The sequence below is a fragment of the Bos grunniens genome, chromosome 7, assembly GCF_055505025.1.
Source record: "Bos grunniens cultivar Pamir isolate PY7600 chromosome 7, Bosgru_T2T1.0, whole genome shotgun sequence".
Classification (NCBI taxonomy): domain Eukaryota; kingdom Metazoa; phylum Chordata; class Mammalia; order Artiodactyla; family Bovidae; genus Bos; species Bos grunniens.
In genome coordinates, this window is record NC_141171.1 from 11,775,911 (window position 1) to 11,789,622 (window position 13,712).

The following is a 13,712-nucleotide window of genomic DNA, read 5'->3' on the forward strand; positions in this document are numbered from 1 at the left end:
TGTGGAGCAAATGACCAGGAGGCTTGGGTCGTGGCACCCATGGTTCCTGCCTCAGAGCATCTTCCCTATGCCCGCTTCCTCTAGAATGGGGACGGGCTGAGCAGAGGGAAGTGGAAGCAGAGAGTCAGGATAGGTGGTCATTCCCCGGAGGGAGATGGTGGAGCTCAGATGAACTTCCCTGGCGGTCCAGTGGTTAGGACTCTGCGCTTCTACTACAGGGAACATAGCTTCCATCCTTAGCTGAGGAACTAAGATCCTAACATCCCACACGCTGCATGGTGCGGCCAAAAAAAAACAGGTGGCGCTCAGGACAGGACTGGGCATCTTTAATGGTTTCTGGTGTTCCCTGTGTAGAGGGGAGGCTGGCCCCAGTCTTTCCGCAATGGAAAAGGAAGTGGTGGGGATCCTAAGGGCATCTTGGGAGGCTGTGGAAAGTGCAGGTCAATTAACTTGACCCTAGGACAATGAAGAGTCAAAACTGGTGGCAAGTGACACGGCCCCGTGGGACCACAACGGAAGCAGTTGGGCCCCGGTAGTGTCAAGGAGGCTCCCGCAGTGTCAGGGTCCCCAGGGAGGGCAGGGGCACGCAGGGGCTCGGGGCAATGACTCTTTGCGACACAGACTGGTGTGGAGGAGGGTCTCAGCTGGCATGGGAGAGTCAGCTGAGTACAGAGCGAGGCCAGGCGCAGGATGTGGCCGGGGTCACCAGGCCACATCTCCAGGGCGTTCTTAGCCCAGTATCCTCACCAGCATCCTCCCTGCTCTCTGAAAAACCCAGGCCCCCGGCTGCCCCCTCACCTCCAGCACCTCCCTCTCATTCTGTGTCCTTAACCCCGCACCCTGCTCCTGACCTCACTGTGGACAAGGCATTGTCATGTGACAAGAAGGGCCCCATCTCCCACCCACCCAGCCTCCCAGCACCCAGGGTCCATCTGCACCCACCAGCTCTGCTTTCCTGTTGCTGGAAGGGTGAAGTGGCCCCATGGCAGTTCCAGGCTGCCCCCTCCAGGACTTCTGCCGTCCCAGCCTCATTACTTAGTCCCTCTCTGGTAGATCTTTTCTACCTGCTTGTAAAAATACAGCAGCTCCCATTTTAACCAGGGCCCCCAGGCCCTGCACCCGCTACCGCAGTCGTCCCGTTTTCTTCCCTTAGTTGTTGTTTAGTTACTAATTCATGTCTGATTCTTTACGACCCCATGGACTATAGCCCACCAGGCTCCTCTGTCCATGGCATTCTCCAGGGAAGAAAACGGAAATGGGTTGCCATTTCCTTTTCCAAGGGATCTTCCCAACCCAGGGATGGAACTCATGTCTTCTGCATCTCCTGCATTGGCAGGCGGATTCTTTACCACTGAGCCACCTGGGAAGCCCTCCCTTTAAGTCAGAATTCCTCAAAGGATTCATCCTCCCTTCCTTAGTCTCTGCCCCTTCACTCAGAGCTCTGTCTCCTCAATCCCAGAGTCCCAGGCAGGATCACCCATGGCCCCCATCTTGTCAACCCACTGGTCACCCTCTATTCTCCTCTCCCCTGGCCTCTGGGCAGCACATGACAGTTTCTCCCCTCCCCCCACCCCCCCAGAAATGCCCTCCCGCTCTGGTCTCTGCCCACCTCCCTGCCTCCCCATCTCGGTTCCCCCTTGCTCCTTCCTCCTCATGTCCCTTACCTTGTGCACCATGACCTCATCAGCTGAGGCCTCCTCTCTGCTCCAGGGCCTTGTCCTGTCCCTTAGCCTCTGATGCCACCTCTGTACGACAATGCCCACCCCACGTTGTTGGCCCTGAGTCCTCGCCACCTGTGACCCATCCACGTGGTTCCACAGACCTCTCAAACCAGCATGGCCTGATGGCAATCTGGAATTTCTTTGCTTCTTCAAATCTGGCCTCCTTTGAGACTTCCTTGTCCTAGTAAATATCACCCTCTCTCTCCCCCCACCCCAGGCCAGGGTCAGCCTTGACTCCTGTCTTACCCATCCTTTTTTTTTTTCCTGGCTGCATGGCGTGGCATGCAGAATGCTAGTTCCCCAACCAGGGATCGAAACCATGCCGCCCCTGCCTTGGGAGTGCAGAGTCGTAACCACTGGACCACCAGGGAGGTCCCCTGTCTTACCCATCCTTGAGCAAGCAAGCTGTCTGGGCTCCATGTCCTAAATCCAACCAGAACCCACCACCTCTCCCACCTCCCTGTCCCCTACCCTGGTCCAGCCTCTGTTCAGACCCTTCACAGTCCTCCCCAACAGCAACCAGAGGGAGCCTCTTGATAACTGTTGATTCGATTCCATTATGTCCCAGCTCAACCCGGATTATTCCAAAGCAGGTGGCCCTGGGGGCACTCTCTGAGAAAGCCTGGCCTGGCCTTTCTTGCCTCTAGGAGATCTGGATCCCTGTGATAGGGACCAGCTCCACACTCCCTGCGCCGCTACTGACAAAAGTCCAACCTCCTGACTCTGGCCATCCAGGCCTGCTGGCCACCCAGCCCCATCTGGTATCAACCTTGCCCCCTACATTCCTGCTTCAGCCCCACTGGCTTTCCTGTGGCTCCGCAAAACTTCCAGGCTCAATTCGTCTCTGGGCCTTGGCACTCTCGTTGCCCTTTGCCTGGAGCTCTCCCATCCCAGACCCTCTGGTGGCTTATCCCTCATGAATGCTGACCTGACCCAGCTCAGCGCTCCCATCCCATCTCGGGGCCTCTGGGCAGCAGAGAGCAGGCAGGAGGGCTTGCCTGTCGCTGCTAGAGGACTTTTCATAGCCTCCACTTATTGGCCCTGGACCTCCTGAGTGCTGGCTTTTGTTGCTTGCTGTGTCTGGGGTCCCCAGAACAAGGGTCTGGAATGGACGCACGACTGTAGACCCCAGCATCCCCCAAGTCCCAGCCCGTCTCCTCTCTTCCCTTGTCTTCTCCAGCTCCTCCCACCACCCCCCTCCTCCACCCTCAGGGAGGCCCTGGTACCTACTGGTCAAAGCCTTCGGTACCCCCCTCTCCTGGCCCCCATCATGCTGTGGGGCACTCAGTGTGGGTGGGTTGCGGTGTTGATGTGACCGGTTGTGGATGTGAATCTCAGCCTCCTTTCTTTGGTCAGTGGCCTCATTATCTTTCACAGTGGTCCTGGGGAACTGCCTGTCCCTTCTGCTCCTGGTTCTGCCAGCAGCAGGCCTGTCCCCGGAATGGTTACCAGACACTGCTTCCTTGATTTGTTCTATGAGGACTCCTGTGGCTTCGTTGACCCCTCCCCCACCCCTGGCAGTGATTTCTGAGGGTTCCTTTGTAACCCTTAGTGTCCCTTTTATCTAAGGGTGGCCTCTGGGCCACGTGAGCCGGTCCTGGAGGTGGAGGTGGGGGTGTAACTAACACCAGCAAAGGCTGCAGCAAGGTGCCTGGGGCTCCTCCGGAGCCAGAAGCAATGTGAGCTGAGCAGGGACCCAGGGAGTTGCAGGCAGGAGGCAGGGCGGGGCCCAGGAGCCAGACATGGAGCCCAGACTGGAAGCCAGCCAGGAGCGCTGCCGTAGAAGCAGCTCCTCTCGCCCAGTCCTCAGGAGCTCTGCCCTAAGGTGACTTTGGAGGTGATGGGAAGGAAGCTCAAATTTCCAGCTTAGGAACACTCCTCTAGATCCATAATACCCCGTCCTCAGAGGCCACCAGGCTATCACCCAAAACCCAAGTGGAAGGAAGACCTTGTGAGTCCTGCCGGCCATCCCTAGAAAGATGAGACCAAGCCGGTGGAAGGGGATAGGGCTGGACTGAAGAAGGGATCATGTCCAGCCTCTCTTCCCTGCTTCTGTCTCACTTGGAGCCCCTGGAAGTCCAAGACTTGTGTCAAGATGAGGGACCCGGAAGGTGTTTATCAGTGTCCCCAAGCATAGATGGGGAAACTGAGGTCAGGACAGACAAGGGACCCAGGGCCCTAGGGGCATCAGGAATCCACAGGCTCCCCTCCCAATGAGCTGTTGACTGAAATCATTGGCAGGACGGGAGCGAAGGATCAGGAGGAAGAGGAACAGACGGCCCCATGTGTGGTCTGTGGTGACCTGGGTCCCGTCTTGGAGTCCAGCCTCTCAGGCTTCCCTCTGTCCTCTCCCAAGTAGCTCAAAGTGGCCTGTGAGGCCAGAGTAGGTCTCAGTGAGAAAGTAAGTGCAGGGGCCAGGGAGGAAGAGAAGCTCATCAGATCGAGGGACAGGAAATCAGCTGCCGCTTCCTGGCTAGAGATTTGAGACGGCGGGGCCCTTTCTGGCCTGTGTGCATGTGCAAAGTGGAGCTTGCAGACAGATGCTGATGCTCACGGACTCAGGGTCCCTCACGCAGACACGTGCACACGCAGAGCCAGGGCGAGACACTGTGGCAGGAGTCCCACCTTGGCCACAGGAAGCCCCTCGTCTAAAGAGTAGACTATAGAATCTCACCTGCTCATCCTCGTGATGCAGCCTGGCCAGGATGGGGGTTCCAGCCTTAAGGGCCACCCCTGAAGCAGGAGATGGGCAAGACTGTCTCCTGGATCTTCCTTATCCCAGGTGATGCTGGATCCCAGCAAGTCCCCAGGCCTCCAGCTGCTCCGGGTCCCCACTCAAGGACCAACCTTGCCCTTTTCATCAGAGTACCAGGGTGTTGGAGGGGATGGGAGAAGCCCCCAACTCGCTGCCCACCCTGAGCCAGGCTGAACCTGCCACGGGCCTCCTGGGTCAGGCACTGTCCCTTGGGCCATGGACACCCAGGTGTGCCGGGGCCCTCACGGGACTGGGTGCTTTCTCGGGTTTCTCCCCGCGGGCCGGCTCAGTGAGGGCCTCCTCTTTGATGATGACAGGGAAGCCTGAGTGGTTGCGAGGGGTGATTCTAGCAAAACAGAGGAATCAGTGTCTCCTCGAACGAGCTGCAGAGTTGTCCCAGGGCCTCCCCCACGTCTGGCCCACACCTAGCATACACAGTCGTGTGCTGTGCTTCAGACTTGGCCCCTGAGGTCTTTGCTTCTACCTGCATGCGGCCACCTTTCTGTTCTAGCCAGTCCCTTCTCCATGTCTCCCTGCAACAGCCAAGGCCTAGCTCCCCACTTTAGAGGCTGAGACCCAAAAGGACGCTGCGAGCCTTTTGTGTCCCCCACAGGCCCTCGGCTCAGACACATGCCTCCTTACCCACATGCCTGAGTCTGCATCTCCCTGCCTTTGGGGCCTCAGCCTAGGCCTGGCCTGTGACTCTGGTCCCAGCCCCACCCCACCTCTGAAACTGCTGGGAGTAACCAGGAGATAAAGGGGGTGGGGTGGCTGGTGTCCCAGCTGGGATGAGGGTCTCCCAACCAGTGCCTCTGGGGACACTCGCCCCATGCTCCTCCCTCTCAGCTGTCCTGCTAATCACTTAGCAAGATGTGCATGAAACCCGACCTGCACCTTCCTGAAAGCATCTCTGGGTACCAGCCTCCCTCTTGACCCCAGAGCATAGCCCCAGCCCCTCAAAGGCCCCGCTCGGGCTGGGAGGGAAGTATGTTTATCCCAAGAGGACTGCCAGGAGCGCTGGGGGGATTAGCTCCCCAAGGTTGCAGGTATAAAGCCGCCCGCGCACCCTGCTGTTCTGGAGAGGTGGGCAAGGATCAAGGAGTGCCGGGCAGGCTCCTGGGGACTGACGGGCAGGGACTGGGGCGGAAGGGGGGCACCATGTTCTATGACTGCCTCTTCTTGGCTGCCTATCAGCGTGAGTACCCACCTGCCCAGCTCCTGCCCCCCCACCCCCACCGAGGACAGGGAAGCTCTGACAGTGGCAAGGGAGGAGGGGGTGTTTGACAGCAGGCTGGTGAAACTTTCTGGGGTCACTCCTCTGACCAGCTTCCGATCCTGGGAAGCCAGGGGTCACCTCAAGGCAGGTGGTCCTGATGCTTTCCAGGGCTGTGGGACCCCTGGGAGGTGGGGTTGATGGGGTCGGTCATGGTCCACAGTCCTGCCTGCTGGGCAAAGGAGTTCATCTCCCCAAGCCTCCACTGCATCTTGGCTTGTCAGTCAACCCTTCTGGACACTGACTTCAGGACAATGAGGTCGAGGGGGCGGGGGTGGCTGCTAATGGGTGTTAAGGATTATAGGTCCTTGTGGCCCCTAGCCCACTCCAATGGGCAGTCTTGCGGCTGGACAGGGGCCAGACAGGATTCCTGGAGAGGCCTAGCCTCATCTGGAGCTGGCTTCAGGCAGCAGCATCTATCTAGACGGCCTCAGGCTCAGGGTGGGGGTGGAGGCAGCAGGCAGAGCTGACCTGGTGACCTTTCCCCACAGAGGGTGCCATGCGGGCCAGCGAGACTGTGTCAGAGGCCAGCCCGGGCTCCACGGCTAGCCAGACCGGAGTCCCCACTCAGGTGGTTCAGCAGGTGCAGGGCACCCAGCAGGTAGGACACGCCCCGCCCCCAGGGTGGACAGAGAGCACGCCGCGCGGGCAGTGGGGCTATGGCTATAGTGACCTTGCTTCCCCCCACCCCCAGTCCTGCTGCTGGAGCCATCTGCTCACCTGTTCTTATCAAGATGCTCACTGCTAAAAAAAAAATCCCTACCCCTCCACCCCGCCTTTCCCCCACCCCGGCCAGGCCTCCCTGGGGAAACCAGTCCGGTTCAGGCCCTTCTTCCTTTCCCCACAGCGGCTACTGGTCCAGACAAGTGTGCAGGCCAAGCCGGGCCACGTGTCACCCCTCCAGCTCACCAACATCCCGGTGTCCCAGCAGGTAAGCGCCCCGCCTCTGGCCCCCACACCCCACTCTCAGAGCCCTCCCAGGGTGTACAACCAACCCCTGGAGCCTGCTCGGATCTGCCCGCACCAGCCTCGAGGATGTGGGGCCTACCCTGGGGTGGGCAGTGAGGCCGTGTCAGGCAGGGCCCATCGGGCAAGAAGGAGCTGCAGGAGTCATCTTAACAGAGAGACCTGAGGATTGACAGGAACACGGCTGGTGTTCCTGTCCAACCCTGATGTTCCAGAGCAGAGAACCCAAAGCCTGTTAGGAACCAAGAGCCCAGCACCGGGAGCAAGTGCACAGTGATCTGTGGGCTGCAAGGCTGCACAGCGGCCGCTGGGGTCTGGCATGAACTGGGACAAAGTCCTGCCCAGTTTTCAGGGTGGGAGCACATTTTGAGGCCCATGGAGCCAGGTGCCCTGGGAAAAAACTTCAGCTCTGCTGAGTATGGGCTCCAGGACCTTGGGCAATTGCTTCTGCTGTCCTAAGCCTCGCTGTCACCCTCTGAAATTCAGGAGCCACCACGCATCGGGACTGTGTGGGCAATTCCGGGAGCCCGCAGGCAGGAAGCGCTAAGATAGCACCTGGCTCAGCACATTGCTGTTGAGTCACTCAGTCGTGTCCCCCTCTTTTGCGACCCCATGGACTGTAGCCCACTAAGCTCCTCTGTCCATGGGATTTCCCAGGCAAGAATAGTGTAGTGAGTTGCCATTTCCTTCTTCAGGGGATCTTCCCGACCCAGGGATTGAACGAACCCACATCTCCTGCACTGGCAGGTGGGTTCTTTACCACTGAGCCACCAGGGAAGCCCCTGGCACAGCACAGGTGCACATTAAAAACACACAGGCCAGGGGATTTCCTTGGTGGTCCAGTGGTTAAGACTCTGCACTTCTAATGCAGGGAACTCGATCCCTGGTCCGGGAACTGAGATCCCACATGCCTTGAGGAGGGCAAAAAAGAAAAACCTACACGCACACAGGTCATTGTCAGTGAACTATGGTCCTTCTCCCTTCTCGCTCCAGGCTCTTCCCACGCAGCGTCTGGTAGTGCAGAGCACAGCCCCGGGCGGCAAGGGCGGCCAGGTCTCCCTGACGGTGCATGGCACCCAGCAAGTGCACTCACCCCCCGAGGTAGGTGGTGGCCCCTTCAGCCATCCTCCCCGCCCCTCTCCCCAAAGGAGTGAGGACTCCCTCCTTTGAAGTCCCTGTTGAGCCTGGGTGTGGGAGGCTCGGCCGCTGGATTCTGCTCTGCTGGCTCTGCTCTGCTGGCTCTGAGCTGAGTTTGGCTCCAGGAGGAGGCACCTTCTCTCCTGGGCCAGGATGAATCTCAAAGTTCCAGCTCTGGGCCCTGCATCCCAGGAAGCAAAAGTGGCCGTCTTCCAACCATAGTGTGAATACTGAGGACCCCTAATTCCCATGAGGATGTGGAGGCAGGCGAGCCGTGGATGGCTGGGAGGATGGGTGTCAGCAGTCAGACTTTGAGGTCCCAGGCTGAGACATTCAGTTCTGGGGGTCTCTGGACAGGCCCTCAGAGCCTTCTGAGCCTAGAGTTTTCGAGGCATGAAACAAGTAATGATACCCACCCCTCATCTACTTCCCATGACACAGAGCTGATGGGGGCTCTGCAGCCAGCCCACCCAAGGTCAGCACTTGGTACCACCACTCACAGCTGTGTGGCCCTGCACACGTCCCTTCCCATCTGCGCCTTCACAACTCATCTGGAAAGTGGGGACCCCCAGACCTAGCCTTTCTCACCTCAGGGCTGCAGTCCAGCTGCTGATGGAGGCAGCTGGGGGCCGCTGAGTGGAGGCCAAAGTCCTCATCCTCCTCACTGGGGAAGACGGGCCTCCCCAGCATCTCTGGGCTGAACTCTGAGCCTTGCCCTGGGATCCCTGGGGCTGCGGGAGGGACCAGGCGTCTGGACGCCCGGGACAGTTATCAGCTTAGGTGGCTGGGAGACGTCCCCCCCAGCCGTTGTCCTCCCCGAATAACTCTTGGGACAGGGTTTGTCAGGGCCCGGCTGCCTCACACTCTGCGCCTCCTTCCCTTGCAGCGGTCACCCGTGCAGGCCAACAGCTCCTCCGGCAAGACGGCCGGGGCCCCCACGGGCACGGTGCCACAGCAGCTGCAAGTCCATGGCGTCCAGCAGAGTGTCCCCGTCACCCAAGAGGTGCCAGGCCAAGGCGGGCGGTGGCAGGGGCAAGGGGTGCCAGCCCAGTGGCCTCTGCATCCTCCTAAAGCTGTTTGTCGGGGTGGTGGTGGGGAAGCCGGTGGGGGTCCAACCCCAGCCGGCCACCGGGGCCTGCGGCAAGCAGCTCTGCTTCTCTCCAGACTCTACGTTCTCATCTAAATACTGAGGGCCAGGGAGCTAGGTGGTTGGGGCTGCTGTGGAAAGCACCTCAGACTGAATAGGCACTGGGAACAGCTTCGAGAAGCAACCTTGGCATCTCCAGGCCCATTTGCCTGGAGCCAAGTCCTGGCTCGCCCCCAAGGGGCTCAGGGAGAGGCCTCAGCCTGTTAAGTCCATGCCCCATCTTCCAGAGGAGGCCTCACTTTGAGCTGCCAGGCACCGTGGCCAGAGCAGGTTATAAGGCAAGGGTTGTCTGTCATTTGGTCATTACCAGTCAGGTTGGGGGGTGGTTTCCACCCCCTCAGAAAACCAGATGAAAGCCATAGATGCTCTCCCTGGAGGAAAGCAGAAACTCCACCCTGAAGGACTCAACAGATATTCTCCAGCCAGACACCACAGCCCCTCGGAATCTAGCCCTGAGTTCATCACTCAGCTGCTCCCCGCCTCCCAGCCTCTGTCCCTCACTCTGCTCTGAGGGTAATGCCGGCGTCCCCGCCATAGCATGGAAGTGAGGACTTGCTGGATGCCGAGGTGCGGGATGACCATGTAGGCAGTTGGGGTGGGGAGCAGGGACCCCTCCTCGGTCAGCTCCAAGTTCAGCTCTCAGTCCTACTTCCTGTCAGCCTCACCTGGTAGAGCCCGGGTTCACCATGGCACCCAGAGTCAACCTGCTAAGGAACCTGGAAGCCACATGATGTGGGGCCAGTAGTGAAAAGCTGGAGAAAGGCTGCCAGTGCTGGGGACAGGGGTGGCGCTTGAGGACAGGCGGGCAGCCATCCTGGCCATGGCTATCGCAGTCTGACTTGCCTTTCCCTCCCCGCAGAGGTCGGTGGTTCAGGCCACTCCACAGGTGCCCAAAGCTGGCCCCGTGCAGCAGCTCACCGTGCAAGGACTCCAGCCGGTCCATGTGGCTCAAGAGGTGTGTGTCTCACCCACATGCCTCTGGGCAAACTGGGGCTCAGTCCCGGAGGTGGGGGGGGGGGGAGCGGGGGCGGGGAAGGTGCAGGCCCCTCAGGCCGCAGGGAGGGAATGCAGCCCCCCTGGGGGGGTCTGGGTGGAGGGTGGTAGCTGGAACTTTGAGAAACCCAGCCCCACCCTGGACTCCCAATTCCAACCATGGGCCTCAAGCCTTCCTCTTTGCCAGCACCGGGCAGTTCAGGGTCCAGGCTTTGCTCAGAGAGAGCTCTGGATTGCCCCTTCCCTGACACCGGGTGGGGTCTTCTGGTCGGGTTGCTGCCTAGTGTCAGCAGCCCGGTGGGCGGTGGAGGCCTGGACAGCCGCCCGCTGCCGGCCCCGGTGACCCCTCAGTATCTCTGTTTGTCCTCCAGAGCTCAGGCAGTCAGTTTCCCGCTAGGAAGGCAGAGCAGCAAGAGCCCTGGCCCACGCCGCCACCGGAGCCGCCGCCGCCCCGGCCGCCCACGCCTGGGCCCGGGCCGGGTGCGCTGGCCCCGGAACCGCCAGCTTGCCGCGGGGAGGCCGCGCAGCTAGGCAGCCCCGAGCCGCTGCCGCCCCATTACGAGCCGGGCGCCGAGCAGTGGGTGGAGCTGGTGGGCTTCCTGCCCCCGCACCTGCTCCTGCCGCAGCAGAAAGTGGTCCTCGAGCCACTACCCGGGCTGCCGGCCCGAGCCAGCCCCGACCAGAGGGTCAGGATCCAGAGAGTCCCCCAGGTGCTAGTGTTCGGCACGGCCGCCACGGCCCTCAAAGTAGGTGGCGGACGCACGGGCGGGGGTGCGAGGGGCGGGCGGGGGCGGGATCCGCCGGCCCCGGCCCGCGCCCGGCCCCGCAGGCCCTTTAGACCCCACCTCCACCCAGACAGCCTGGGAACCCATCTCTGATTACCGCACCGCCCCCCCCCCCCCCCCCCCCCCCCCCCCCGCCCTACCAAAGCGGGCTCCTGGTCCCAGGCTCTGCCCCTACAGACTGGGATGGGGGATGGGTGGGGAACTCAGGCCCCGCCCCCGCCCCGCTTTGTCAGTAGTTCCAGATTCTGGCCCACCAGTGGGGCCCCAGCCCTGGTCCCGGCTCCGCCCGTCGCATCCTGTGCACCTAGGCCCCGCCCCCATAGGCAGGGGTCCCTCCCTGATGCAGGCGCCTCTCCTACAGCCATGGCTAGTTCCCGGCTCCGGCCGGCTTAACCGTCAGGCTTGTACCAGAACTTGGCTCTGCCGCTGGGGTTCAGCTTTCATGCCCGCAGTAGGACCCTGTCTGGGGTCCCCTCCACCCACCTCATCTCAACCCTACCCTTGCTGTCCCCAGTTCAAGCAGAGAGGCCTGGCTTTTCCTGACGCCGCTGTGCCTCATTCCCAGCCCTGGCCCTGTCCAGGGTGTTCAGAGAGCCCCTAAGTGCAGCCTCCCAGCCGGGGATCTGGGAGTCCCCGTGAGCTTGGCCAGCTGCCAGACTTTGAGAAGCAGGGAGGTGGGGAGCCAACCCACCCCTGACCCTCTGTGTCCCCTTCCTCCCATGCCAGGTGCAGCAGCTCCAGCAGGTGCCGGTCTCACACGTGTACCCCAGCCAAGTGCAGTACGTGGAGGGTGGCGATGCCAGCTACACGGCGAGTGCCATGTGAGTGGGGCGGGGGTGGGGGAAGGGACAGGAGGAGGAGCATGGGTCTGCTCAGGATCCCTTCCCAGAACTTGAAGCCCCAGTCTCCAGCAGACCAGCTAGCCTTCAAGGTGAAAACAGGTGATAACAGTGAAGCAGAGGGGACCCTGGCATGTTGGGAAAGGCGTTCCAGCATTGCGTCAGGCTTTGGAGTCAGGGAGGGGGCTCTGGTTCTTTGCAAAAAAACAAAAAAACATGGACTTCCCTGGCAGTCCAGTGGTTGAGACTGCGCTTCCGATGCCAGGGGCGCAGGTTCGATCCCTGATCAGGGAACTAAGATCTGACACGTCACAAGACATGGCCCGAAAAGAAATTGCAAAAAAGGAAAAGAAGTTTAATTTTACAAGATAAAATTTTTAATGAGTAAGGAACGTTAAACAGTGAAGAAGAAATCTTTACTCCTGATCCCCAAGCCTGCCCCAGAGGAGATGCTGCGCCCCATTTCTTTGTTTCCTCCCTGAGATACTCTGAGAATAGAAATTACCTGCTTTGTGTGTTGAGAAATAGAGGCAGTGTGTTCTGTCCCCTGTTTCTTCCCCTGCCACATAGCTTGGAGCTCACCATGTGGGTCTCAGTTATTCTCTTTAATCACCGTGTGTAACTCCACTGCTCAGTCACAGCATGAATGTCATATGGCCAGTCACCCCCAGCTAGCACGTAGACGACTTCCACTCTCTGCTGCTGTACATGGCTCTGCCTTAGTACCTGCCATATCAGGCATATGTCAGCCCCAGGCCTGCCCTAACCTCAGCTCTGGCTCCTTGCTGGGGATCCTCCACACACCACCACCTTCTGTCTCCCCTTCTTCACAGTAATAATTCCAGGACTTAGAGTTATTCTAGTTGTCCGTTCAGCTTCCCAGGGGGCACTAGTGCTAAAGAACCTGCCTGCCAAGGCAGGAGACGCGGGTTTGATCCCCGGGTTGGGAAGATCTGCTGGAGAAGGGCATGACAATCCACTCCAGTATTCTTGCCTGGAGAATCCCATGGACACATGAATTATTTCAGTTTTGAGAAGTTTCATTGACTTTCTTTGCATTTGCCTGATGTCTTTCTCACGTCCCAACCACCTGTCCCTGTGGGCATGACACTGGGGGTGGATTAGCTCATGGAATGACTTGATCCCTGGGTCCTGATCCTGTGGGTGTGGGGCCCCGGCCCCTGAGTCATGGTCTACAGCATCCAGCGACCTCATGGTTCTGTTGATTAATTTCCCGCACTGCCTGGCTCTCATCTGTGCAGGTGACCAGTGCTGGCGGGGGCCACCGAGGACATTCCAGAGAGGAGCCTAGCTCCCGAGGGCCCCCAAGGGCTCTTCTGCCTCTCCCTGGTCTGTCTTTGGCTTCTGTTTCAATTCTTCCCTCCGTGACTATAGCGTGTGAGTGATCACACAGTAACTCCGCTGTTACCATCAGATTCTTCTGCTGTATGACTTTCTTGAGGGCACCATATCTTCTATCTCTCCCTCACAGTGGGTCATTTCCACCTTTCCAGCCCTTTGCTGGTCTGGATTCCTGCTCTGACTAAAGCCACACCCCCTGGGCTTCTATCCATGGCCCGGTTTAGCCTGTGTCCAGTTGTTGTCGTTCAGTCGCTAAGTCGTGTCTGACTCTTTGTGAACCCATGAACTGCAGCACATCAGGCTTCCCTGTCCTTCACTGTCTTACGGAGTTTGCTCAAACTCATGTCCACTGAGTCAGTGATGCTATCTAACCATCTTAATCTCTGTTATCCCCTTATCCTCCTGCCCTCAATCTTTCCCAGCATCAGGGTTTTTTTTTCCAGTGAGTTGGCTCTTTGTATCAGGTGGTCGAGGTAGATACACACATTCATTCTGGTAGTCATTTGGCAAACAGTTGCCATAGCAACATTTTCTGAGAGCACAGTGTTGCAGGTAGGGTGCTGGGCTGGTTTTGGTTCCTGCCAAAGGGGGTGGCAGGGGCACTTAGCAGTACTGGCTCAGGTCACACACTTCTGGAGTCACTCGTGCCATGATGTGGACTATGTAGGTGTGTGAACCAGGACACAGTGAACAAGAGCTGCATCCTGGGGTCTGATGGATGATGCTGTATACCA

The 13,712-nt window shown here is 59.4% G+C and overlaps 1 protein-coding gene across 9 annotated transcripts in view; it reads left to right on the forward strand.

Moving 5' to 3' along the window:
* Window positions 1-13,712, forward strand: part of RFX1 (regulatory factor X1) — a 35,498-nt gene that overhangs the window by 11,123 nt on the left and 10,663 nt on the right. For 5 of the 9 annotated variants that reach the window (XM_086408878.1, XM_086408875.1, XM_086408876.1 and 2 more), the window contains 6 exons: window positions 6,241-6,350; window positions 6,597-6,680; window positions 7,709-7,816; window positions 8,739-8,855; window positions 9,859-9,954; window positions 11,504-11,598. In XM_086408878.1, coding sequence (XP_086265004.1) covers window positions 6,249-6,350; window positions 6,597-6,680; window positions 7,709-7,816; window positions 8,739-8,855; window positions 9,859-9,954; window positions 11,504-11,598 — 602 coding nt within the window. In that variant the 5' untranslated portion in view covers window positions 6,241-6,248. Of the gene's footprint in view, window positions 1-5,386; window positions 5,672-6,240; window positions 6,351-6,596; window positions 6,681-7,708; window positions 7,817-8,738; window positions 8,856-9,858; window positions 9,955-10,363; window positions 10,739-11,503; window positions 11,599-13,712 lie in introns of those variants that run through there. The other 4 variants (XM_086408874.1, XM_086408870.1, XM_086408871.1 and 1 more) reach the window with 2 other exon arrangements.